The sequence below is a fragment of the Nestor notabilis genome, unplaced genomic scaffold (genome assembly GCF_000696875.1).
Source record: "Nestor notabilis isolate BGI_N333 unplaced genomic scaffold, ASM69687v1 scaffold9286, whole genome shotgun sequence".
NCBI classification, from domain to species: domain Eukaryota; kingdom Metazoa; phylum Chordata; class Aves; order Psittaciformes; family Psittacidae; genus Nestor; species Nestor notabilis.
This window is the reverse complement of record NW_009932410.1, coordinates 50,009-76,146: the sequence shown is the minus strand read 5'-3', so window position 1 is coordinate 76,146 and position 26,138 is coordinate 50,009. Positions and strand designations below refer to the sequence as shown.

At 34.9% G+C, this 26,138-nt stretch overlaps 1 protein-coding gene across 1 annotated transcript in view; it reads right to left on the bottom strand.

Moving 5' to 3' along the window:
- Positions 1 to 627: 627 nt before the first annotated feature.
- Positions 628 to 26,138, bottom strand: part of LOC104407182 (myotubularin-related protein 13-like) — a gene marked incomplete at both ends in the record, with an annotated part of 75,273 nt that continues 49,762 nt past the window's right edge. The window contains 7 exons of the mRNA XM_010016381.1: positions 628 to 729; positions 4,235 to 4,411; positions 6,745 to 6,929; positions 13,747 to 13,884; positions 19,015 to 19,211; positions 21,162 to 21,360; positions 25,196 to 25,341. Coding sequence (XP_010014683.1) covers positions 628 to 729; positions 4,235 to 4,411; positions 6,745 to 6,929; positions 13,747 to 13,884; positions 19,015 to 19,211; positions 21,162 to 21,360; positions 25,196 to 25,341 — 1,144 coding nt within the window. The remainder of the gene's footprint in view (positions 730 to 4,234; positions 4,412 to 6,744; positions 6,930 to 13,746; positions 13,885 to 19,014; positions 19,212 to 21,161; positions 21,361 to 25,195; positions 25,342 to 26,138) is intronic.

Sequence of the window (26,138 nt, the reverse complement as noted above, 5' to 3'; positions counted from 1 at the left end):
TGTGGGTTTGTTTACCTGGTATCAGGGTGTTGGCTGCACACAAAGTTTTTATTTCCTAGAATTACTGATATCTGTGTTTATTTTCTGAACTATGACGCAACTACATGTACACAATGCGTCCATTAAACAAGGCAGCAGGTCTTCATTTACCTTATTTATAGTTTGATTCAGAAAGTTATCTGTTGTGCTGATCAGTTCTTGCAGCAGGTGTTACAGTCTCTTCAGCACAAATTTAGTTTTCTCTCCATGTGTGGTCTCTTAACTTCACTTATGGAAAGTGAACAGCAAGAGAAGGAATTCCTCTCCTTCCCTCCTATGCTTAAAGTGAACTATGTTTACAAAGATAAATGAACAGTTGTGGGAACTTTCAGCTTTCATTCTCATATATGGTCAGTTTCAGGAATGCAGATTTTGTATCTAATCCTCAGAACTGTAAGTCCATCAGGACCTATGGGACAAATTAATTCTAAGGAACTCTTTTATAGTGCAAACTGCAAATGAATACAAGAATTCACTCTTTCTAGTTTCTTCTCTGCTGCCACAACACAAATTGATTAATTATCAGCCACTATTGTTTGGTGCTTTTTCTTAATATTTAGCTATTTCAAGGTTTTAATAGCAGCTTACTTGTGCAGTAATATCCCAGCCATCCTCCAAACAAACCATAACAGAAGAACCATTTTCCAGGAGCTCAGAGATGATGACACCCAATTGCATTATCCTGTGAAGCTATAAAGTATTACAAATAAGTAACATAACTCAAATACGACTTTCTAGATATTATCAATAAGTATAATATTTTCATATTTAATATTAAATATGTATTCCAAAAGCTACATATAGTGGAGGGAAATGCATTGATGCAACAGATTAGATATCTATAAAATGTAATAGTCTCAGGATTTTAATGTAAACTACAACAAAACTGAGCAACGATTTGAAGATAGGAACTTAAGCTATTAAAACCAATGCGCACTGTAATAAAATAGGTGTCATAAAAAAGAGAATGGGAACACCATACTTGACAGATTTATTGTAGAGAAATTTCATCCTGGGCTTAACACTAAAATAACTTCCTGTGAAATGTTAAGGTTCCACAAAGTCAGTAAGTACTTTGATGGGAGAACCAATGTAAGATATTTACAAGATAGTATTTCTAATGCTCAATCCCATGGAAATCTGCAATGAAATTTGTAACAGTAACAATAATAATGAAAAAAACCCCAAACCTAAAAACAAACACAGAAAAATCCTATTTCTATAGTCTGGAAATAGTTCAGGTAGATTCAACAGTGTTTCTTATACTTGGGTGGACTGGCTAAAACGTATGGAAAGAGGACACATTAAATAGTTGCATTTAGTATTCATTATGTAGTGATATTAAAATTCCTCGACCAGATGCGGTAGTTTATTCATCTGGGAAGGGTTACGAATGAGATTGATTCAAACATGATAGGTATAAGCAGGTTAAAAAAAACTAGGTGAATTTGGGCAATTTGGTATTACTGTGAGGCTACATATTATTATTACTACAATAAAAATATTTGTTATATTTCTACCATTTTTGTCATGCTCCGACAGCATGCTTGGTAAACATCATAACAGACAGTAACTAAGCAATTCAGGTTTTTAAAGCAGAATGTAACTGCTCTTTGCAGAGCACTGAATACAATTCAACCATTAGCAACAGTCAGCAGGATGAAAGCCTGGAAGAAGGGAGAAAGCAGTATAGGAAACCAAAGAAACAAAAGATGGCAAGAGACATCTAAGATCATTCATGCAAGGAAAAGAGAAAGTTCAAAAAGTACAGAAGACACAAGGAAGTGAGTCAGGGAGAACAACATTAAAAAATCCCAATCCTATGAATATTTACCATGGAAATAGTAATGGGGGAAAAAAAAGGAGGGAAAACACATCACTTTTCTGAATATTCATATAGCCATTACTTAGAAAATAAAAGAAACTAATTTTCCTGCAAATTTTAATAGGAAAAGATTGAAACGAGCACCACTTCTAAAATAAAGGAGTTTGTTTATTGTTCTATACTTCTGGGCAGTAGAATTTTTGCCATCCTTAATGTAGAAAACGATATATAATCTGATTAATTATATATATAATTATTAAATATCTAAACCCGAAAAATACTATTTTTTGTCTTTTATATAAAGAAAATAGGGGAGCGCTTTAAATTTCTTCTTACAAATACACACCCTTATAAACAAATATTTAGGCTATAAGTGTTAAAAACAATACTGTGTAACTTCTATTGCCCAGAAGAGGAAAGCTTACCGCAATAAAAAACACACTTCCAAGATGACATTTCTATGTTTTTTTGCAGGAATGGTAGAAAATGTGTCAAATTTGTCATAAATTAACTTCATTACATAAGTCACATATGACATGATTTAAACGACAGAAATGTGGTTTAAATGGCATACAGCTAGTGTGTTACATTATGATCTAGTCCTAAGCAAAGAGAGATACACTTAGTTTTCCTCCCAAATACGCCTAAAGAAAGTAACTTGAATGTTACAAAATCCCCTTGATCTCTGTGCTCTTATAGTCCTGGTTTTGGCTGGAATAAAGTTAATTTTTTTCCTAGTAGCTGGTACAGTTTTGTTGTGTTTTTGCTTTAGTCTGAGAACACTCTGATAACACACCAATGTTTTAGTTGTTGCTCAGTAGCGCTTACCCTGGTCAAGGACTTTCCAGGCTCATGCTCTGCCAGTGAGGAGAGGCAGAAGAAACCGGGAGGAAGCAGAGACAGGACACCTGACCCAAACTGGCCAAAGGGGTATTTCATACCACAGCAAGTCATGCCCAGTACATAAACTGGGGGGAGTCCCCCAGAAGGGACTGATCGCTGGTTGGGTGGGGCTGGGTATTGGTCGGCGGGTGGTGAGCAATTGTATTGCTCATCACTGCTGTTTATTGTTTCCCTTTCCCCTTTTGGTTTTTATATTCTCTCCCCTTGCTATTTCCCTTGTCATTATAATTATTAGTAGCATTATATTGTATTTTACTTATTAAACTTTTCTTATCTCAACCCCTGGGTTTTACATTCCTTTGATTCTTCTCCCCATCTCGCTCGGGAGGGGGGAAGAGATGGGTAAGCAAGTGACTCTGTGGCACTGAGTTACCGTCTGGGTTTAAACAACAACACAGGGACATGTTTATTTCATCAAAGTGTTATTCATTTATCTACATTAATCAACTTGCTCAACTGCTCTGTGATTGAAAATGTTCACATGATGATGGAGTCAAGTTTTCATGCTCTTCCCACTTCTCCCCTTCCTGAAGAATGCAGTGGCCAGACACAGCAGTGACCAACTCCTGTGCTCTCTATGGAGTGATCACACCTCAAGGGAAGAAATTAAGCCACTCTTTGCACTGTGTAGCACATTTCAGCCAAAGAGTACATTTTCTAATGCATAATTACTGAAATGACATGTTATTTCCCTCTTAAGAAAGCAGCACAGGAGTCTATCCTGTTTTCTATGATTAATAGCATTTAAGAAGAATATTCTAAACATAACATACGACTGCTTAAAACATGCACTATAACTGAAACAGTTTTAGATATACAAAGAGCTGACTTTCCCACATCCTTCGTAACTTGCATCCTGCAAAGTTACTTCCAGCCCTGTCTTTCTTTGGTTAATCTTTATGTAAGGGAACACGGGACAGGGAAGTAAAGGAACAGATACAGAGAGAGCAGATTAACATACACAGAATCCCCCCTCTCCTGCAAACACTTCCCCATATCCCAACAACAGATAACAGATGCCAGCTATTTGTTAAGTACTTGTGCACATGGAAAATCAGAATGAGAATACTTATGAAGAGCAGTATATAGGTTTTAAAATCAAAAGGTTCATTTATTGTTCTATACTTTATTTTCTGATTTTTAAAATATGTAAGAAAAAGCAGTGACAACCAAGGCCATAAATTCATATAGGCAGAAAAAACGGTCATCTCTACTTGTGTACATGTTCCATGCTATAAGCCATAAATTATGTCATGAAAAATGCCTCCCACATTTGTACATGTTATGATTGTATTAAAATAATAATGCTTATGGAACAACAAAATTGATAATATGCAAAATAATTACACTGAACGAAGAAGAACAGCTGGTTAGAATACAATAGGTCTCTGTCAGGAGAGCCTGAAATTTATTTTGTGTAAGCAATACTGCATATAGGTTGTTAGAAGTATCTGTCATATAAATTACCTGTGGGAACCACTCTGACTCCCCAAGTGCTTTAAGGAATGTTGCCTCAGAATCTGTAGGAATAGTGCTGGGAACACAAGCTCTCATCAGCTTTTTAAAGCTTGCCTTTGTCTGTCGGATGTCACTGAATTCAACAGGAACAAATTCACAATTCAAAGCAAAATCAAGTTTGAATCCCTGTATGAAAAGGGAAGCATATTTTTCACTGACAGTCTCATTAAATCTCAACATCTTGCATGCTTTATTGCTAAGTATTTCAATACCTAATTAAAAATCTGTTTAGTTAAACACCTGCCCAGGATAATAAAAAACCTTACACCACTTGCAAAATACACCATAATAAAGTACTACTCATAACAGCAAAATGTACTGCATGGCAGTCACATTTATAATAATAATAAATAATAGCAGTAAAACCCCGAAGTGATAAATCTGTTGAGTTCTTTATGCACAACATAATGTGCTTACTTTAGTATTTTTAAAGCAAATTAACAATAAATAAATAAAAATTAAAATAACTGTATGAATGGCAAAGCAGCAGTGTAGGACAGAGTCTAGTATGCAATAATACAGAAAAAAAAAGTAACCCCCAAATCTAAAGAGAACCCCCAAAACTGCAAACTAGCTGACTCATCTAAGTGGTCACTGTACATTGAGACAGTTGTATGTTTGAAGTACCCAGTTCAACACAGAGTAGCAGTCATATTGTATCAGGGAATACCTGATATAATTTCCAAGAAGTATGTGAGGTTCTCCTAGCAGATTTCTTCCTATTTTGTTTTACTTACTGCATTTACAAAATGAGAAATAAGAGAAGGACCGAATTAAAAGATCAAGTTAGCTAGCTGAAAAACAAAAAAATCCCTCAAACTACAATGAAAAGCTTAATATGGAGAACATTATTAGGCAAAACAATTCTTATGTGAGAAGCATCACTGAAGATCTTTACAACCAACATTTTAATTTTTCTTCAGAAATTCTTCTTTCATGGAATTAACCTTGGCTTGCAGATAATCTTCATTAAACTGCTTCACAGGATGCCAAGCGAAAATGGAGGAAAGTGAAAGCCCAGACTTAGTTCTGTTCATATTTTGACATGGTTCAAAAGTAAATTTAATAGCTGAACTACTGAACTTGCTTTTTTTGAGTGCTATGCTGCAATAATATATGATAAAAGCAACTGAGAAAAGTAGCACATTTTCCTTAAAATGATAATTCTGTTTTCATTATCAATTTGTATGACATGCTACTTGGCACAATAAAACAGGAATCAAGACCAGTATAGGAATTAAGACCAGTACCAGATGCTCTGCCAAGCTCTTTACAAAGCTAGAAAATTCAAGTTAGTAGGATGCTAACAAAGCTAGGAAAATACTCGATAATAAAAAAATCAACACTATTTCTTTTATCTAAAATATTATAATCTATCCAAAAAGGTGTCTGAAACTGTAGACATCATGGTCCTTTTTGTGTAATCAAATCAGGATGGACAGACTTCTGGGTTGTCCTTATTCGCATCAATTTGGTTCATGTGAGTTTAAGTGCTGCCCACATTAACAAAGATTGTCTTCTCTGGTAATTGCTTTCCTGACTAACAACATTCCATTTGCTTCGTAACATATTTCAACACATCAGGTAAAATGAAATTGCCCTTAAAATTTCCAAATAAGTCCATTTCATGGTTCCCAATGTAGAAATCACTGAGATGACAACTCAGCTGAATGTTAGATGAGTAGTCAGCAGAATCAGAGCACAGCAGCATGCATTTAGGTGTAATTAAGCATGGCTCTGAAAGCAAGAACTTACAGATAAACAATTCCAGTACTTCCCTTGCAATAGCTCTGAATAGTCTCTGAAAGGGGCAGCAAGCTCCTCTGCTGCTACACTAGTCTCACTGCCTACATTCCCATCATTCATCTTTATCCCAGGAGCTACACTGCACAGAGCCAAACTCTGCTGCCCTTGCTCCATGCAAAGTCAATGCAGGGAGACAGTTAAGAGAGTGAAGAGATCGTGACTTCGGAATAGGAAGGCTTTGCTGGAAGCTCTGTGGCCTAGCAATGTATTTCCTTCCTAGCCATGTCCTTCCTAAGTTGAATGCTCTTAGCTTGTACAAAAGCTACTCCATTCCTCTAGTAATCTGTTATCCATCTTTGTATCTCTTAGATCTACTACACATCAGCACAAAACTGACAAATATGGCTTTACTCACAAAATTTTTGTGAGTTTGAAACTGATTTTTAAGATAATTTAGTAAATTTTAATTTACACTAACTTTGTCATATTTTATGATTGCAGAGCTCAATTTTCAACCCCACTTAGTTATTCATCATTAATTGTTATTCTACACGTAGGAATAATCCTCAAAAGATTTTACACCTTTAGGAGAGTTATCAATCTGCCTTACCTAGAATATTATTTACAGTTTGGCAAAAATATGAGGGTTTTAAAACTCAAGCCATATAAATAAAAACTATGTTAACATTAAAAAAAGAAACGACTGCCATTACCCGTAACTGAGATTTTTCTCCAAATATATAGAGGGCTGCTTGCCGTCTCAGAAGCTGACTTTGCAGGAAAGTGCTGCTGCTGTAGGAAGTAGTGTTATCTTTCCCTGCAAGTCTTGCACCAACATCAATGAATGGGGTCTGAGTGTTGATAAATCGATTGCTTGAACGAAGACTTGCCCATACACCTTCATAAAGATGAAAAACAATTTAAAACCCCTTTGCGTGAGGCACTGGAGATCATAATTACTAAGGCACATCCTAAAACATAATTTGGAAAGTAGAGAGCTTAAACATGTCATTTACATCCCCCATAGGACATAACTAAGCACATACTGGAAAGGAATATTTTCATAACAAAAATTGTCAAAAGCATCCTACTGTATTGTGATTTAACCTAAGAAACTAATCAAACTCTGCACAGCTCTTTCTATCGTAGAGACAGTGGTTGCAATGATATCAGTAATACAATGATAAAATGAATCACAACTTGCAAGTAATTAATGTCCATTTAAGTGTATGGAAATGAAATTGCTAGTGTTGCTCGTTTGAGAAGTAGGGACCAAAATTTGATGTATTTCCTCATTAGAGGCGTATTATTTTGGAAGTCTAACCAGTAACGGTATTACATAATTACTTTCTTTAAAAACAGAAATATTATCACTTTAAAATTTCCTGTTATCTAGAATTCTTGTGTTCCTTTTGCCCTAGACAACGTAAAAGTATCGACCATTTTGTATTATAATGAAAATCTATAAACAGATGATCAATATTACATTTCAGGGTAAAGTATTTCATATTTACTCTTGAAATGCCATGATTAAAATGCAGATTGCCATGAATTTTGGTTTGGACAATTATAAATGAAAACAAAGTTCTTTTTTTAAGCACAATGAAACAATGTTTCATGACTGTATTATAGCATATGTAACTACGGTACAGTTGTGTGAGTAGAGATGCTTAGAAGACCACAGTCTTACAGTTTAATCTGGCAGTGAGACCGCCATTACTCTGGCAGCAGGGCATGGCACACAAACGTCCAAGCTTGCACCAACACAAACTTGAAACAGTGCACTGTGACATGGAACCACAGACTTGTCTCTGAAAGCAGCACAGCAATATTTGAATGGCACTGTACCAACCCAATTATCTCTGCCTCTCGATAGCATTTTCTGTTTGCATATTGTGCCTTCCTGATGCAGCTATTGTTGTTATTTCCAGAAGAGGAAATTCCTATAGCACACAGATATGCTCTGCTCAGATCACGCCTAAGGAAGTTTTGTGATTTTTAACATAAGATAAAGTAGTGATAAACCAGATTGACAAAGCCTGTTTAGCATTAGCAGAGGAAAAGACAAGTAGTAAATATTTTTCTGTTTCTTGTGCCTTAGTAACAAGGATTTTATGAGAGTGTTTTTGCGTGTCCTATGTGAGGTATGTGAAAGGTTCTTGATTTTCAGAATATAAATAGCACTACTTGAAAATCAAATCCCTTAAAGTATACTAAACTTGGCATTCAAATGGCAGTGTGAAATTCTTTAACCCATTATGCAGTAAATCAGATTATCAGAAGAGACTCTTGTCCATAAATCTGTGAAACAAGATATCCAAAAGAGGCACCAGAGATACCTCATAGCTGTAGAAATTTAGACACTACAGTACCAAAAAGCCTCCTTCAACCCCTTCAGGAAAATCCAATAATATGCATAGTCAACATTTCTTTCATTGAAGGAAAAAGCTGCAAGTAACAGTAAAATCCCACTGAGATATCTCAAGCAGCAAAATAATTTTATTCTGTTTTTTAGAAGCAGGATTATGTTTCTATTAAAGAATAATTCTGTACAGTAATCCTCAACAGCAACTTGTCTGTACAGTTTAGCTTGTCTGCCTCTCCGGCTGCTAGACTTAGATGTAAGCAAAAAATTAGGAGTAAGTGAGGATGGCTGGCTAGGAACTTATGACTTGCTAACAGTTCTAAGTAATTTCCACTTCAAAGACAGACAGTTTTACACAATACTTTACAAAGTAGTATGTTTAGTATAAACTTTTGTTTCACATCTCAGCTACCACAGATGAAATAATAAAGACTTCGGCAAGCAGAAATCACAGCAAGCATATAAGAGAAATAGTTGCTTGTTTGGTATGAAAATATGCTAGCTTCAACACAGACAACTGCACCCAAAGATGATATTTACAAAAATACAGTGCCATTTTTTAGCATTTTATGTATGCAGGCCATCATTAGTGCCTGTAGCACATCAAAAGCAACAAAATGGTTACAAACACATGAAGATGAACATGTTTACCAGTAATGCATAACAATGATTAAAAGACAGTTATATCTCTGTCCTAATTTTGCCTACTATTTTATTTTTTGTTAGCAGTATCCAGCTTCCATTATTTGGCACACACATTTTTAGTACATCTTTCTAATCTGGCAGAAATTAATCTTTTCACACAGAAAATTTTCTACAGATCATTCCACATTAGGTCATAACAGTATTAAAAGAATAACCTGGTGAAGCATGTGACTGAATCACTGTCACTGTATCATACATTCAATGGCCAAAAACCCCCAAAGCCAAACCAAACCACAACATTGAACTAAAGCCCCAAAATCTTGTTAATGCAGAATCTAGGCTTTCCATCAGCATCACTTTAGCATGTATTAAGATATTGTAGTAGTTATGGAGATGGTAGAAAGAATGTGCTTTCAGGACACAGAATACAGTACCTTGATAGACTCTTCCCTTAGTTGCTGATTTGGAATTTGAATGAGTGAAACATTTATCTCTGTACCCAAGCACTGGTAGATAACAGTTAAGACAGAAGAAGGAATGGAATGCACATTGGAGCGAGACACATTGCAGGAGAAAAGAAAAGGGTTACTTATTAATTTCCAAAGATCTAGTATATATTGTATTTCTTAACAGTACATGATTTATCAGACAGCACAAATCTTAGTCATCACAAGACAAAACATCAATCAAGCCAGAAAACCAATATAAAATGGGAAGGAAGTACCCATTTATCAAAAAGAAGTAATTTTCATTGTCATTGCAATAGTTTCAAACATGTAGCACAGCCATCATGTGGCTTTCCATAATCATAATACCAAAGGAAATGCAATGATTAAATCATTCTGCTGAATACTTCACTGAAAGCTTCTATCCAGTTGAAAGTCAGCGTAATTAAAAATCCCAACCTCAGCGCTTTTTGAAAAAAACTGGTTTAATCTATTTTAGGTACAGAATTTGATGGGCCTCGAAATCAAATCAGAGTGCAAGTTGTTAGTTTATACATCTACAAACATTTTTAAGGACTGTGTAAAAGTATATTATTTAGAAAACATGTAGTATCTATTACAAAAGAGATCTCCTCTCCCCTTGTAAAAATTTTCATTTTCAGTGGGAGTCTTATATGCTCATCAGAGGGTGTATTTTTGGCTCAAAAGCCACATCAACACAAGCAACTTCTTTTATCACAAATATTCTATTAAAACATACTCAATGTCTCCTGCTTTTAAAATAAACGTCTGACTAAGTCTGTATTCATTAATTGTAAATACCCTAGTATTTTTCCAACAGCAGCAAATCATACTGAGAAAACATTTAATTCTATTAAATTCCACGGAAGTGCCAGGTAGGAACTGCTTTTCCATAGAACCACACTATAAAGTAATATAAGAAGAAAAGGTATGTATTTTGAGTGAACTTACAATTCCTATGAAAGATATCGAAGTGTTGCCAAAAAAAAAAAGTCCAGGAATGAAAATATATCATGAAATATAAGTATTCGGCCAAATACTTCAGACCAGAAACAGCTTAACTGGGCTTTAGGCAAATACTTTGTTAACATTGTTCCAGATAAAGTAAAAAATCATACCTGACATGGACACAAAAATTTAGGACAATTGATGAGTATTCAGAACAATGATGATTTTTAAAAATGAGAAATACTATTCAAGCACCGGCTCAAATCTTCTAAATTAAATTTTAAAAAGACGTGTATTAAAAATACATTCTCTGGCACAAAAAATAGAAAATGTAATTTTCAATTACTGTATCACAGCTGAACCTGACTTGTGAGCCCCGGTATGTGTGACAATAGAAACAAGGAAAGAAATGAGGATTCGGAATCAAACCCAAAAAATACTCTGTTTGCATTTTGCATAGCGTGTAATCCATAGCTGCTTGCTCTGATAAAGTAGTACCCAGCTAACACCCTTGGTTTTCCATTTTTTCTATTTTTTTTTTTCTTTTTGAGTTCTTTTTGGGATTATGAACGGGAGAGATTACCAGTTTTAGACTGCCTGGGTAAATCTGGTTTTTCAGCTGAGCAAAATCCTGTATTTTGGTCCTGCATACTGTCTCAACACTACTTCACAGGTGAAATGTACCTAGCTGTGAAAAAGTAGTCAAGAACTTTGAAATAATAAATCAAGTGAATCAATTTATTTGAGAACAGCAATTTTAGAGATTCTATATACTTTGTGTATTTTAGAGTTTCTTCTAGAACTGCATTAGCTAATCTAAAAAACTAGTTTTTACTTCTCTACAGGGATACTCCTTTTCCCTCTTCTGTCTTACCCTGTCAACTTCTCACCTCCACCAGTACTTGTCAAACATTCTTATGCTCCAGCTGCTGAACTGTGAATAGACTGCAGATACTGGGCTGTAATTACACCTTTCAGATATATAGAGCAGGTGTGGCATCAATCCAGCAAGACACAAGATAACATCTCTGCCCTCTTCCTGATTACTGCTGAAATTTAGCCAAGAGACTTAGACTTCAATGTCCAACATAACAATACATCTGTGATCTAATACTGCCTTGAGACTCCTTTTTAATTCCTTGAGTAGCTACAAACTCATCCTATCACACTTACCACAAACTCTAACCCCAGAAATCTGCAACAGTTACTTCAGTAATCCTTTTATCTTCAAAAGACAACTTCCATATAGTCAGCCAGCAAGCTTTCCTGTACTATCTGGAGCACCTTCACTGCCCCTCAGCACCACTTTGCTGTTGGCACTTTTGTCCCAACACGAAGGGATGGAACACAACAAAACATCTGCTGTCAGCTACCCAGTATTTTTACTATTCCAGTACAAAGTCAGGCTGGGCACAGCCATCGATTTATATAATAATTTATATCCTAACAAACATGTATTTAAGGAATTTGATACACTAACTTATGCATGCATTGCACATCAAAAAGCCTAACAACTTCATCTGACTACAAAAGTAGTTGAAATCCATTTCACAGAATGAAAGCTTCTTGTAGAAATGACACTGATGAGCCCTTTTACCTAAGAATAACTCTATCTCCCCGTAACTATGCATAGCCACGTTAACTCGCCCCCTTACCCAGACTAATATTATTCAGATAGATTACTTATAACTTTAGGAAGCATCACCTAACCTTCAGCCAAATGCCAGTATGGTCTTTAATTGGAGATTCTAAAGTGCATTCACTTATAATAAAAAATCTGCATTTTCAGGCCATACATTTTAGACAAATTACAAATACTGATGAATCACAAAGTATTTAGAAACTTAAGTCACAACTGAGTGCTTAATTTTCCACTGATTTCCAACATGGAACAAGGTTTACTTCAATGGTAAGTAAGGAATTTAAACAGAAATCAGATACTGAAATAATGTTAATGACTGAAGCTTATCTGTAATTTCTATTTTGTTGTTTCATGGAGTAACGAATTGGTAAGCAGTGTAATTATTTTTATTTCACTAACATTTTGTTATCATTTATTACTTTAAATAACAGACTTTGAGCTAGTCTTACTAACCTCCTTGAGCAAAGCTATTGGATAGATTTACATCCAAATGTCCTGGCACTACCTGCTTAAACACAGTAGACATTCTTGAAGCCCTCCTTTCAGTGCCTAAAGTCAGCCAGAAAAAAGAACAAAAGATTAAAAAACTACAGTGTTACTCAGACTAATACTTAACATAACTAATAAAATGCCCTTTTCCACACAATACAGCTAAATCTTGCTAGTTTTGTACTTCAGATTGATTTTTTAAGACATGTATACACTGGCAACAGTATAGAGATGTTAGATACAGCTAAGCAACCGACATATTTTACAATAAGTAAAGCAAAGCATACACACTTTGGGACTGGTGTTATTTTACAAGAAAAGCCACTGTTTGGCTACATTAGGCCAATTGCAGCCAACTGAATAAGACAAGACAGACACAATTTCAAGTGACATACTCCTCTTTCTAAGACATTGGGGTTACCTTCACATAAGCCTTACCAAGTTTCATCACATAATAACTGAAATAAAACCTGCATTCACTTCTTCATGGTTCCACATATGCATAACTCAAGAGTATTATGAAAGTTTATACTGCAAGTAAAGCTATACTTTAAAATGACATTATTTGCCCATTATGAGCATGTAATACACATGAAAATGCCTATATATTGCTTCTGTTGCTGCTGCAAGTAAATACTATGTCTGCTCATGTACAATCTGAGCTTGTAATCTCATATTTTGCTTTACATGAAACAGAGTAGTATTTTGCATTCTCTTCATCTTGGCAGTCTCTTATTCAATATCCAGTTTTCAATACACTTAATTTGTTATGAAAGTATTTAAACTGTTTATTGGCTTTTGATTCTGTTACATAATGTAAATGTTGCATCTGATTAAAAAAAAAAAGAAGAAAGAAAAAAGGAAAGTTTTGGCATGTTGATATTCTGGAGAACTTTATTTGTTCCAGAACTGTAATAAATTACTAATGCCTCGAGACTGGCCATCTCACTCAAGTGATTTCTTCAAAAACTATGACCCACAGGTGGTTGTTTACTGTCAGATTAGGAATACCAAGAAGTATTTTGGGAAAGATTATAAACATGTAAGTGCAACAGTAAAGAAACAACAGAATTCATATGGGTCACTGAATTAACACCAAATCAGAGAAAACTCACTTTGAAACTTAACCATAGAAAAGCACTGTGTAAACCTATTTTACCTGGAGACAGAGCAATTGTTGGTCTAGCAGTAAGAGTGTTACCGCCATTCATTTTGCAGTGGACGGATATCACATTCAGTAACGCTTGTAGGTATTTCTCCTGTTCTATACTGCTTGAAGATTCTAAAGAAGTAGGAGCTAAGTCACAAGAACAATGGAATACATTAAAATAAAAATAAATTTACAAATACATAGAATAACACAACAAAAAGGTTATTATGTAAAAGAGAATATTGAGAATGTCATGGTTTGTCTATCTAAGGTTCAAAAAGCCATTCCTTTGATGACAAAGAATGGTCAAACATTTGTCACCTGGCTGGAGAGCAGCACCCAGCAATGCACTCTTGCATTCCACACTACAAAGCTAAACTTCCGAAACAGTCGGTTACCTCATGGTCACTACCCAAAACATTCATCATTAGCCAGTGATGAATACAACAGAATGGAAATTACAGTTTTCCCTTCACTCTCAGAATGAAAAGGAACATGTCTAAGTTTGTGCTACTTTTCAGCAAATTTCACCATTTTAAAGAAAATGCGTAGCGAACAGATAGAATTGTTTCTTTAACAAAAGCAAGTTAAAACCATACTCAACCAGCTCTTCTCATTCCAGTAAAGCAAGATTACTTACCTATAACTGGAGATTCCTGGAGATATATTGCCCATTCACTGAAAGAATACATATCTCAAAAGACAACAGTGTTCATGCATTCTGCTGCATCAACAGACACAACCTACATGTCCTGCAGGTAACCTGCTCCCAGAATCTGACCTTTTTAATGGAAAGAAGAGGAAAGAGGATGGACACTGTGTGCACACCTGGGTAACACACATTAAGGGATCTCCAACTGTGAAAAGTAACACTCCTGTTCCCTCGAAACAAGCCCACCTGCTCTTTCACCAGTAGGTAATAACTTCACGAAGTGTCTTCCTACATGCTTAGGTAACTTAAGGCAGGGGGGTGTGTGAGTAGGAGAGGTGAGGTGTCTGCACTGTTGTACCACAATTTCTTCTCTGAAAACTGCTGAATAATCCTTTAAATGTCTGAAGTTTCAGATGACTACAGATCTTGGAAAAAGAGTAATTTTCTAGTTGTTACTGATGTTGCTTAAGTTGCTGGAGACAGGAAGAAGGATCATTTCAAAGAGAGAAAAGTGCTGCAAAAGACTGGATGACAGCAAAGCCAGAGGGGGAACAGACAGTTTAAAAACAGAGGGCAGAGAAAATAAAATGGCAAGATGAGAAAGTATGATGCTCTGAGACAGTACTGAAGTGAAACAGGCAGTGCACTAAAGACAATCTTCAGACTTTAAAAAGTTAAAAATCCACTAACTAAACACAGAACCAAGGAAAAAACCCTCAAAAATAAGGAAAAAAAAAAGTCTTAATCGGAAAAACTCCAGCCGTTTGTGTCCATGTACAAGGACTCAAAGGAAGGGAAGGAGATTGAAGGTCAGGTCCTGCACCATACTAGGATGACAAAAAAGTGTCCAATCTCAGCGAGTCAGATTTTTGTTTCAAATGCCAAACGAATTTTTTTAATTTCTATTTTATTGCAGCCACCTTTGGACAAAAATGTCATAGCTGCTTAAACCAGGATGTGCTTACTTAACCTCAAGAGCCAAGATTTGGACTAAGATTAGAGTCAAAGAATTTGAGCACATTTTGATGAACCACAGTGGTAACTTACAAATAGCTTTCTTCAGCGATGATCCCATCAGATTCTATGCTGAAGACTAATAGACAGTAACCTAACTAGCTGGAGGTGGCAAAAGAAATTTCAAGAGAGCCCTGTTAAAATTAGTATCTAAATGACCATTTAAAGTCAGTGTCTGAATTGGAAGTACAATTATAGAATGATTAGAAAATGTACATGCAGGAAACATCATGCTGTTTCTGCCTGACAAAGTGGAACAAGCCTGAAGAAAAACATTATTCTCTTTTCAACTATTAAGCAGGGTTTACACATCTAGAAATCTGCTTGAACTATTTCTGGTTCCCCAAATCCTTGAAGCAATGCCACAAAAACTCGGTTTAGGTCTTAACAATTTAGTTAGAAGAAAGGAAATGAAATGTCTAAATAAAAGGATAATGGCCTTACCACTGGCACTTGCCGGGTTTTATTTTGTGAAGAGTATTGTGTGTGTTTCAGGAAAGACACTGGGGAGATGAACAGCTTGACTTATATGAAAATCTCTTACTGGACTGAGCAAATACCTGAATTAAAGACCGAGGAAAATTTTGCCCTTCACCTTTACCACCAATCATCCCATCACACAGTGCACAACAGCAGTATAAAGGGATGAAAACCAATTGGTGACTGAAGCATTAACCCCTTACCTGCACAGCTGAACAGGGATTTCTATAAAATAAGTGATCTTTTAAACGCTGTATCATGCATGAAGGCCATCACAACAGCATGGGTTTAAGCAAAAGAGATGGAGATTCCAGCAATATTATAAATGCAGGAATGAAATGCACTGCTTAAGAATGCAGTAAGATTGCCTCAGCTGCTAATATGTTCTCTATATGCCTGAGAGAATCCACCATTATCTTACATCAGCTCCTAATATAGTAAATAATCTAGCCTGTATCAAAATAACTGTCCTCTTGGATAGTGTTACTACATACAAGAAACATAATTGGTATTCCTAGATGGCATTTAACCAGTTCTTAATAATTCAGGTGCAGAATGTCATACTTAGAACTACAGTGCTCTGCAGAAATATACCCAGAAAGGCTGAAGTGAAATTCAGAAACCAACTTCCATGTTTCAAAGGAAATTCTGAAAAGACCTGTATAGTCAACATCTTCATATTTAAACATCTGTTAATAATCCTTTATGGACAGACTTCAGAAAAATACAATTCCCTTGCACATGTAGTTTGGTTCCATACAGCAATTCAGTACTGTGCATAATTTCTCTAAAAAACTATGTTCTGTGCTTCTGATATAACATATTGTTCCCAACTATACTTTGAAAACTTACTTAACACACAATGTAACAAGAAATCACAACTATTTTACAAAGTTCCAGCAGGTCCCCTTTGTTTCTGTCTATCAAATCCAGAACTGCCTAACAGAAATCTACTCCTATGGAATTTCTGCTTGGGAAGGTATGCATCTGTCAACATTAATTTAATTTAAGATTATCTATGTCCTCTTAGTTTGCATCACAATTCAATTTTTCAATATAGACTCTCCTTCACTGTACACAACTCATACTGGGACGAACACATGCACCTATGTATAACCATCTTTATTGCTCAGTTTCTTCAAAAGTTTTGTTTCACCAAGCTTCAACTTCATGATGAATTAAATATCCTATAAATATTTTCATTTTCCCTGCAGTACCTTCCTGACAAGAGTCTCCCTTTTCTTCACGTTTTAAAAGAAACAGTAACTCCAAAAGCTAGTACCTGACCAACAGTTATTGTCAATCTACTGCCTAAAACACTGCTGGAAGTATGCAGTAACAATATAAAGGACTATATAAAATTAAAAAAAGAAACCACCTACAAAAGTGATGGGATTACACAAAGGAAACATGATTTAATGTGCCAGGCTTTGAAGATCTTGTTTTGGATCTCATGGGCTCTCATACTCCCATGCACATAGAAATGATAGCTACAACAGAAAACATGGAAGTGTTTGTCTTTCTATAATTTGCAGACTATTCCTGCAGAATTTCTTCCATTTCTTCTATTTATACTAGGTTTAAGATGCCTGGCCAGCATTTCAGCTAAAACAATCAGTATTATATCAGTTTATAAGACTAACATTTTAATTACCATGGTTACGATTCACACCATAAACCAGTGGAACAACTGGTGTAGCTCATAGCTTTGGCAGCTGCTGTGTTAACTACTGGAAATACTCTGCTGATTCATTTTATGAATCTTTCCAACAAAAATGCATTATATAAAAATTAATTACCTTGCTCTTCACTCCAACTAAAAAACACCCCACAAAACATAGAGACATACTGAAGCAATGCTAAAGCAGTGATTATTCAGCTGATAATTACTGGTTCACAAATCAGTGTTAATTGTTAACAATTCACAAATACAGTGTTAATGTAACAAATGTTCTTCTAGTATCTCTGAAATTGTGAGATTTTAAAGGTGTATTTGATATACACAAAACCTCATATAGGTAAACAATATATCTGATATAAACTGTTCTTTACAAGTAGGAAAACTGTGGTTTTCATTAAGATACTCTGTGAAGGAAAAATTCAAGAGGACTGCAGAAAATATTTAAATAATATAATCTTCAAACTACTTTTATGTGACTTGCACTTATTTGTACAGTATGCTTGTTACAGGTTGTGAAAAATTCAATAGAACAAACTCCCCATTAGAGTAATACCTTTTAATTGTGTTTTAGTCATTACTGGGGTAAAATACAAACATAAACAGGACTGATGAATTTCTTTGCTACCTTAATGAGTTCCTGTTATTCCAATTCTACCTCACATATTCTTTTTCTCAAAAAAGAAAAATTACAGCTTAATTCTAGAATAATTTCTAGGCAACTATCACTTTGATTAAAGAGAATACTGACATTTTCTTTGGCAATATGCCAAATTCACTCTTGGCATGAAATTAACTCTGACGAAACTATAAGCATAAGAAATGGTAAATACAGACAGTCACAATAAGTATGTGAAACACTGCCTGTGACTGATAAAAGTCAACTAAATTTCTTTCCAAAATGAATGTTGCCCTAAGGTTATATTCTTCTGAAAAAATACCTATTTGGACAAATCTTGTGGTGGTCAAGTCTTGAGCACACAAAAAAAGGGATATACTTAATGCAATGACCCCAACTGTCTTTCAGGTCTATGCTTTATAAAAGGAAGATAAAAGTTAAACTAGTATGACAATTAAAAACTTGAGAAAAAACAGTGGATAATGGTCTCTGTAATATTTTGTATAACCCTCTATTAAAAGGAACAACATACACTCATATTAACCAATGCAAAGGAAAAAAGTTTAAGGGAAACAGTAAGTTTGCGTTACGTTTGGCAGAAGACATTTAGTACATACATAATCTCTGATTAAGTTTTTCATTGACTTTTTTAAACCACTTTCATACCATTCAGGATCTGCTTCTTGGCATACAGTAACTAAACTGAACTAATATAATATCAGACAACCATTCATATTCTGAGACTTGATTCAATCATATCACTGACTTCCACTAGAAAAGTAACTATTTCTCCATAAAATTACTTACACAGAAAATCTAACCGCATTAATTCACCTGTAGTGTGTGTGTTTTGGGATTTGAAGAGGCCAACAACACCTTTTCCATGAAAGCCCCCAGATCTAAGTAGAAGAGTACTGGTTCTAGAGTTCTTCCAACAAACAACTGGTAGGCGATTGTGACGGTAACAGCGAGCAACTCTCTGCAGACTGCTGTCTTGAACAGACTGAGGTACTACCAGAAGCCCAGGATAACTATATTGACAAAATGGTGAAAAAAATTGGGGAAGAAAAATTAATTAAAATTGCTTTCAAAATGTTAAACAATGAAAAGAAAAAGATCCTAAAATTACAGGCTGAATATACATCTTAATGAAAATACACCCCAACTGTTACAATTATTTATTTAGCAACACTCATTTTTAGCCCAATCCTAGCAAATACATTCATTTGTAAAGAAAACTGCATTTTGAAAACAACTTTAATGAAAATTAAAAAAAGTAAGATTATCACTACTAATCTCTCTCCGTTTAAGGTTATGTTATATTTTATTTGGTAGTATTTTTCTTCTTATGTATCTCTTATCTGTCACTGAAAGTGGCTATATATGGCTAATGAATCTATACTTTTGAGCACGACAGAAAAGTGAACGTTGGGGCACTCAAATAATGCAGTAGTTTTATTCCAACACTTGTATATGAAATATGAGAATTGAAAGGAAAGAATGTTAGATTGCCTAAAGTATCCCAAATAAAACAATAGGGTTTGGTTTATGTCAAAATACATTTAAATTTTACAGTCAGATTCCTTGGAACAATAAATCTGAAACTGCATTTTTGTGTACTTTTTAAAACACTATAATATATTGAGAGATTAGGAAATTCACTGATGTAATACCTTTAAAAATAGAAACCCCAGCAAGATGGTAGTTTTGTTCATTGTTCAGTGAAAGAAGTATTCAAGCACTATGAAAGATAATTTTCTATCTCCTCCAAAAAAAAAAATTCAATTTAAGTGCCAATTTCATATGTTGAGAAGAAACTAAGTCAGTGCTTAATAAAGCTTTGTTCCTGTAAATTAAATTCTTTGACGTTTATTGAACTGCCCTCATACAAAATCGACATACATACTATCTAGGGTCCACCCAAAACACAGTAAACCAAACTAATATGGCACTTGATATGTATCTATATCCTCAGATTTTTAATCCACTCAGACATTAATAATCTCTTCCAAAAAATCCTACCAAATATTAAAACGTGGTGGGTTTAGGATAGAGTTGTCTGCATAATGTTCAAAGCATAATGATAATGTAGATTTAATGCCTTCACCTGCACTGTAGTCAGTGGTGATTGAGCAGAACTGATTATTAATCTGTTTTTCTAGACAAGTCAGAAAACAAGACAGGCTCTATTATTTTTCCTGTGTGCCCTGCTTTCATGAAAAACTGGTGATTTCATTATCCATAATGAAAGGAATGACTAGCCAAAACTGGCTTTAAAGAATACAAATGCTCTTCTGATATGACCCATGCAGATAGCCTTTTGTATGAAAAAGAATTTTTGTGAGTAGTGTTCATCAACTACAACAGCTTTCACACCAAAAAAGAAGTTAGTAACATTCACATGTTAAAACACAGCACATGACTTTCAGCACACGACAAATTTTTAAAGTAGTGTAGATACCTTCATAAATAAAATTTTAAAATATACTTTTTATGAAGAAAATAGTTACGTATAATTTTTTCAAGGCTTGCTTTTTCATTTAGGAGTGATCATATTTTAATGCAAATAGCCTAATGATTTAGACATCAGTATAGAAAACAGAGAGAGAGAAACTCCTTTAAAAGGCAATTTAGAGTATTTAGAGTTAGGACCTTCCAAAAGCCCCAGGGGCACTCTCTTTTTATGGGCTATAGAAAGAACCAAGGAAGTAAGACTTGTGTTGTCTGACAGAGCTCCTGGGGTAGTTCTGAAAGCTCACTTCTGACTACCATGGTTGGCAGTCTTTCCGAATCTGATGAATACATATGCAGCCACCAGAAGACAAATCTCTAAGTGGAATACAAATAGCTTCAAGGTCACTGGTTGAACACTCCTACTGTGAACAAAAATTTTCTCACAATAAGCTGCTTTAATGGATACATCATACGATGTGTGTGTTATGTCATCTTTATTTTCAATTTCACTGAATTGGTAAACTCACCTCCTGCAAAGTGAATACATCCTGTTCAGTGCAGTTACTCTCAAGTATTCTGTTTTTGAACGGGAAGAGTTACTACTGATGGTCCCTAGTCCCAAACGTTGATAGTCCCTGAAACAGGCTCTTTCTACTAATTGCTCCATTGTTGATTTTTCGGATGCTTTTAGGGTACCACTTGTGTGCATCTCGCTGTCATCTGAAACTGAAGCGAAAAATCTTTGAGAGTTTGCCATTGGGGAAGACAAGAAAACAACGCTGTTTTCTTTCGAACAAAATACTAGTTTGTTTTACTGCCAGTGACAAGTGACAAGAACTAATACATATAAATCACAGTTTATAGAATTGTAAGTAATAAAATAATATTTTAGTCAGGAAGCCTGAATATATTGCACAGTTACCTACTGCACTTGTGACTGGCATGGCTGACAGTTCTCTTGCTAAAATCCTGGAAACTGTTATCTCATATATTCATCTGAATGGAATTGAAGGCAGATAATCTTTCTTTCAGCAGTTTATGAAAACCTGTTAAACTCACAACTGCTATACAAAGATATACACAAGCCAGAATAATAAATAATGTGCACATAAATTCCTTAGAACTCCAAGTTAAAATGGACCTCGAAATCCTTTTAAATTACCTTCAAAAGATATAACAAACATTTTAAGGCTTAGTTCAAGTAAAAAAACCGTTTCTGTGTCATAATTTCACAACAGATGACTGTTAGTTTCTTAATGCCTCAGTTTCAATGTCAAAGAGCACCTTTCTTCAGCCGTGAGTGTCAGCAGCACTTTCCAAAGCAGAAAAACCCTTAACCATGAGAGAGAAGAAACATGTCACAAGTTCAAACTACACTGAAATTCAAGTCAAGCAAGGTCTTGGTGCAATACCTGCCACCTGCCTGTTATTGACACTTCCAACTATTTCCAAATACTTCTGAAAGTAGACTTACTGATCACAGCATGTATCAGTTACTTGCTACCATCTCAAGCATGGGAATACGTGCATATGAGGGGAAATATTTCTTCATGACTGAAGTATTAAAAAATACGTAAGGATTTTAATTTAAAACACTACTTTATAAAAGCGGAAATTAAAATTATTTTTAAAACTAAAAATTATAGTACAATTAAAATTTTACTGGCAGTCGACAATGCTAAGAATTTACAGGAGTAGAACCCATTTTTTAGTGTGCATTTTAGCAGAGAAGTTAAATGAATAATTTTATTGGCCCTGCAGCTCATCAAACAACAACAATTCTCTATTGGACCTAAATAAAACAGTTTAACACTGTGGATAGCTCCTCTTTTTTATGTGTTTTCCTATTTGTTATGATAAGAAAGAAGTTATAAAACATTTACAAGTATAAAGGGTGCCAACAAGAAATGAATTATATGAGTTTTAGAAAGAAACTTGGTATTTAACAGTTTTGAATGGAAAGCTATAACTGACCCAAGTAAGAGGAGGGTGCATTTTTTTAAATACTGTTTTCTAAACACATTTTTCTCTCAGGAAAGCAGGTATGTTGGTGATTAGAATTTGCAAAATATTTTCCTGTGCATTAAAAGCTAGGGATTATAACAGCTCATGTCAGTATCCATAACCTGAAAAAGGAGATGAAGATGTTTTGCTATCTCAAATTTAAAATAGGGGTTTTTTAAATTTGATTTTGAAAATAAGAGGAATAATCCCTGTATTTTACTGGTCCTGAGATATGACTGTTCGTAGAAGTGATTTTACAGTCTCTCATTTTATGGAACACACCAGTAATATCACCTATAGGAAACAGAATTTAGTAGTGATAAGATTCTAAGCTCTGAAAATAAAAAGATGGGGAGGAATTGGAGAGAAAGTAGGTGTTCATTAGTAGCAAATAATAACTAGACTACTGTCCCCAGTTCTGGAAATCACACTGCAATTTATATGTGGACCTGCTGAAGATGCCCAAGAGCAATGAAGATGATTTGAAGTCTATCCAGACTAATAAACAAAGAACTAAAAACTGCAGACATTTCATATCCAGAGAACAGAAAATATGGACAATAGAGTCCATAAATATATTAAGCACTGCAATTAGAATGAAGGGAATCATCTCTTCTTTATGTATATGGTGGCAGAACAAGAAGTGAAGGTTTTAAACTGGGGCAAGGAAATATCTAGGCTTGAATATCAGAAGGTTGCTTGTTTTCTCCAGCAACAGGATGGTTAAATCATTAGTACAAAGTGCCTAGAGTTGTGGAGCATTCATCTCTGAAAGCTTTTAAGAAAAAGTTAGGTAAACATCTGTGAGGAATAGATTAAGTATGTTGATCTTGCTGTGGGGCACAGAGATGGAGTAGATGATCTCTTGAAGTTCCTTCCAACCCTATCTTTAACATTTTTTTAAAGACAATGCATCACCTGCTGCAGATAGCTCCAATTTGCCTAATTGTTGGTAGAGCTGCATAGCTTCCTATACGTCAGTTTTTGAGACTTGCAAACAAAAAGCCATTCACGGCAGTCAATATAAAAGAAATTGCAGTGATTAAAAAGCAAATTTCCTATGGCTATTTGTACTCTGTCTGAAGCAAAGAGTTACTACTGTTATCAGCTGACTACACCTGAGGTGTCAGTGCAGTGTGGAGAGAAAAGCAAACCGTCAGACTTTGATCACTTTACATGTTCCCAGTCAAAACATCTGGAAAGCAGCAGGTAGGTTTGTAAGGGAAGTAAAAAAGTGACTACCACTGATGGTTATAGAGCACCTGTGCTTATGGAAGAATGTAGCTGTTTTGTACATCAGCAATGTAAAACTTCTTAAAGATTTCTTCATTGTTCAGAGAAGTACCAATACACGGGTATGCTTATGTTTGGTGTCTTTGGGTGAAGGACACAAAATCGCTTCAAAATCATGCATGTACAGCCTGCAGAATGGCTTCTGACCCAAAGAATCTGCAACTCAGAACACATACTAACTCAGCACTTAAGCAAGATGCCAAAAATTAAATTAAGAATGTCATTTGTCAGCACTGTAAAGACATCCTGTGTTTTATAATCCTTTCTTTTTGCCCCTTTTCCATCACTTTTATCCGGAATGAAAGAAGAGAAACAATATTTTTTAGCTTTCCTGAAATAGCTTTCTTCCATTTTTAAGAGAACAGCAATAGTGCCGTAAGATGGTCCTGCTTCAGACAACTTTTATCTGTTTATGTATCTGCTCCCAAGTCACATAAGTTGCCTTGCTCACTGACCAAATATTCCAAAGGAAAATTTGGCTTCTTTGATGTTTTGAAGAGATTATTAGTGTTTGATAAACACTTCATTATCTGAAATGCCTTTTTTAAAGAAAGAAAGAATGGTACGACAAAACAATACCTGTTTTACGTACAGGAGAATCTGGTTCCCTCTAGTGGTTTATCATAAATTAGCACTGGTCCAGATAAGTATGTACTGACAGCACCGCATGGTAGCAAAAGTACTTGTAAGAGAGTCAAACTCCACATCAACACAAACTATACAAAGTGCCCAAATCACTTTCTACCTTCTGTCTCAAAATTCTTTCAACCAAAATTTGGAAAAAAGGTATTTCTGGTAGTAATGACCTTTGCTGTTTTCAGTAATCATTTGTCACTTCCACATCTGAAAGTCTCCCATAGTATTTGCTCTTTGTTGAATCTCACCAGTTACTGCTTTCTCATCATAGACTAATTGCAGACGTCATCATGATGTCTAAAGATAAATGGGAGCTACAATATTCTTCTGTGCTGTTCCATCTACATTATTATGATATAAAAAATGGTAAGAAGGTAATATATGCAAATATTTTGATAAAAGACAATTATCTAGTATTTTGCTTTACCACTGAATGAAGTCAACTTCCTCTTTTGTCTCATCATTACAAAAGAAAATGCTTACTGAGTGTACATACTTGAAACTTTTCTCTTTCCTGTCTAAGAAGACTCTGCAATTTCTTTTTGAATACATCTCTTACTCAACATCTTGGAATGAAAGCATAATAGGACAGACTTATCAAGCAACATGGAAACTGGTTCACTATTACCAGAGATATCATCCTCTTCATTCCAGCCTGGGCGATTCCCTCTTTCTTCCACTATTGTGCCTGTCTTCTTCTTTAATAAATATTGGCGTCCAATTGTCATCTTCCCAGCACGTTTTGCTCCTTTCACAATGCTTTTTGAGAAGGTACTATAAATTCATAGCAATAAAAATATTTAGAAAGATGCATATGATTTTCCCCAATAGTGTGTAGATTTTTATGATGAACTCACTTATCCAAATAAAATGTATTTCACGTAATTTTCATTTAATATAATGACAAAAATTATAACCAGGAAATCTACTTCCTATATTAATTTTTAAACACCAATTTTATCACTTTGAGATAAATTTGTTTCTATTATGTCTAATGGTAATGAACAAGCAGCCATCATCTTTCTTGAGGTATTTGTATTTTGCTAGCAATGCGATATATCTAAAAAGTTCACAAAGTATAAAGGTAGGAAAGGCAGAAATTGCTGTTTTAGGATTCCCTGACTAGCTTGGGATTTTACTTTCCTGTGTCAACTATGCAATAATCCACAGAGAATCACAGCAACTACCACTCTAGAACAGACTAATGATCCATCTAGTCTACTAAAAATGTACGTATAACAAACATCAGAAGAGGATAAAGCTCATACTTCAGATTAAAAAAACACTAGGACAACTGTGCAGACTGTATTAATGGTAAAATCAGTTACAAACCACATGAAGTTATTAATCTATAAAGTAATATACAAGAAATCTATTTTTTACGTTGACACAGTTTGGAGAACTGAAGATGCTACTTATATGTGTTCCAAAATGTAATGAGACGCTTGTTAGAATTTACTGCAGCCAGAAATTTGGATAAATAATACATATTTATACCAAACATGTATATCTTACTAATCTATCTTTTATTCTGGAAATATCAGAAGACATGGAATAGCAATCAGTTATTT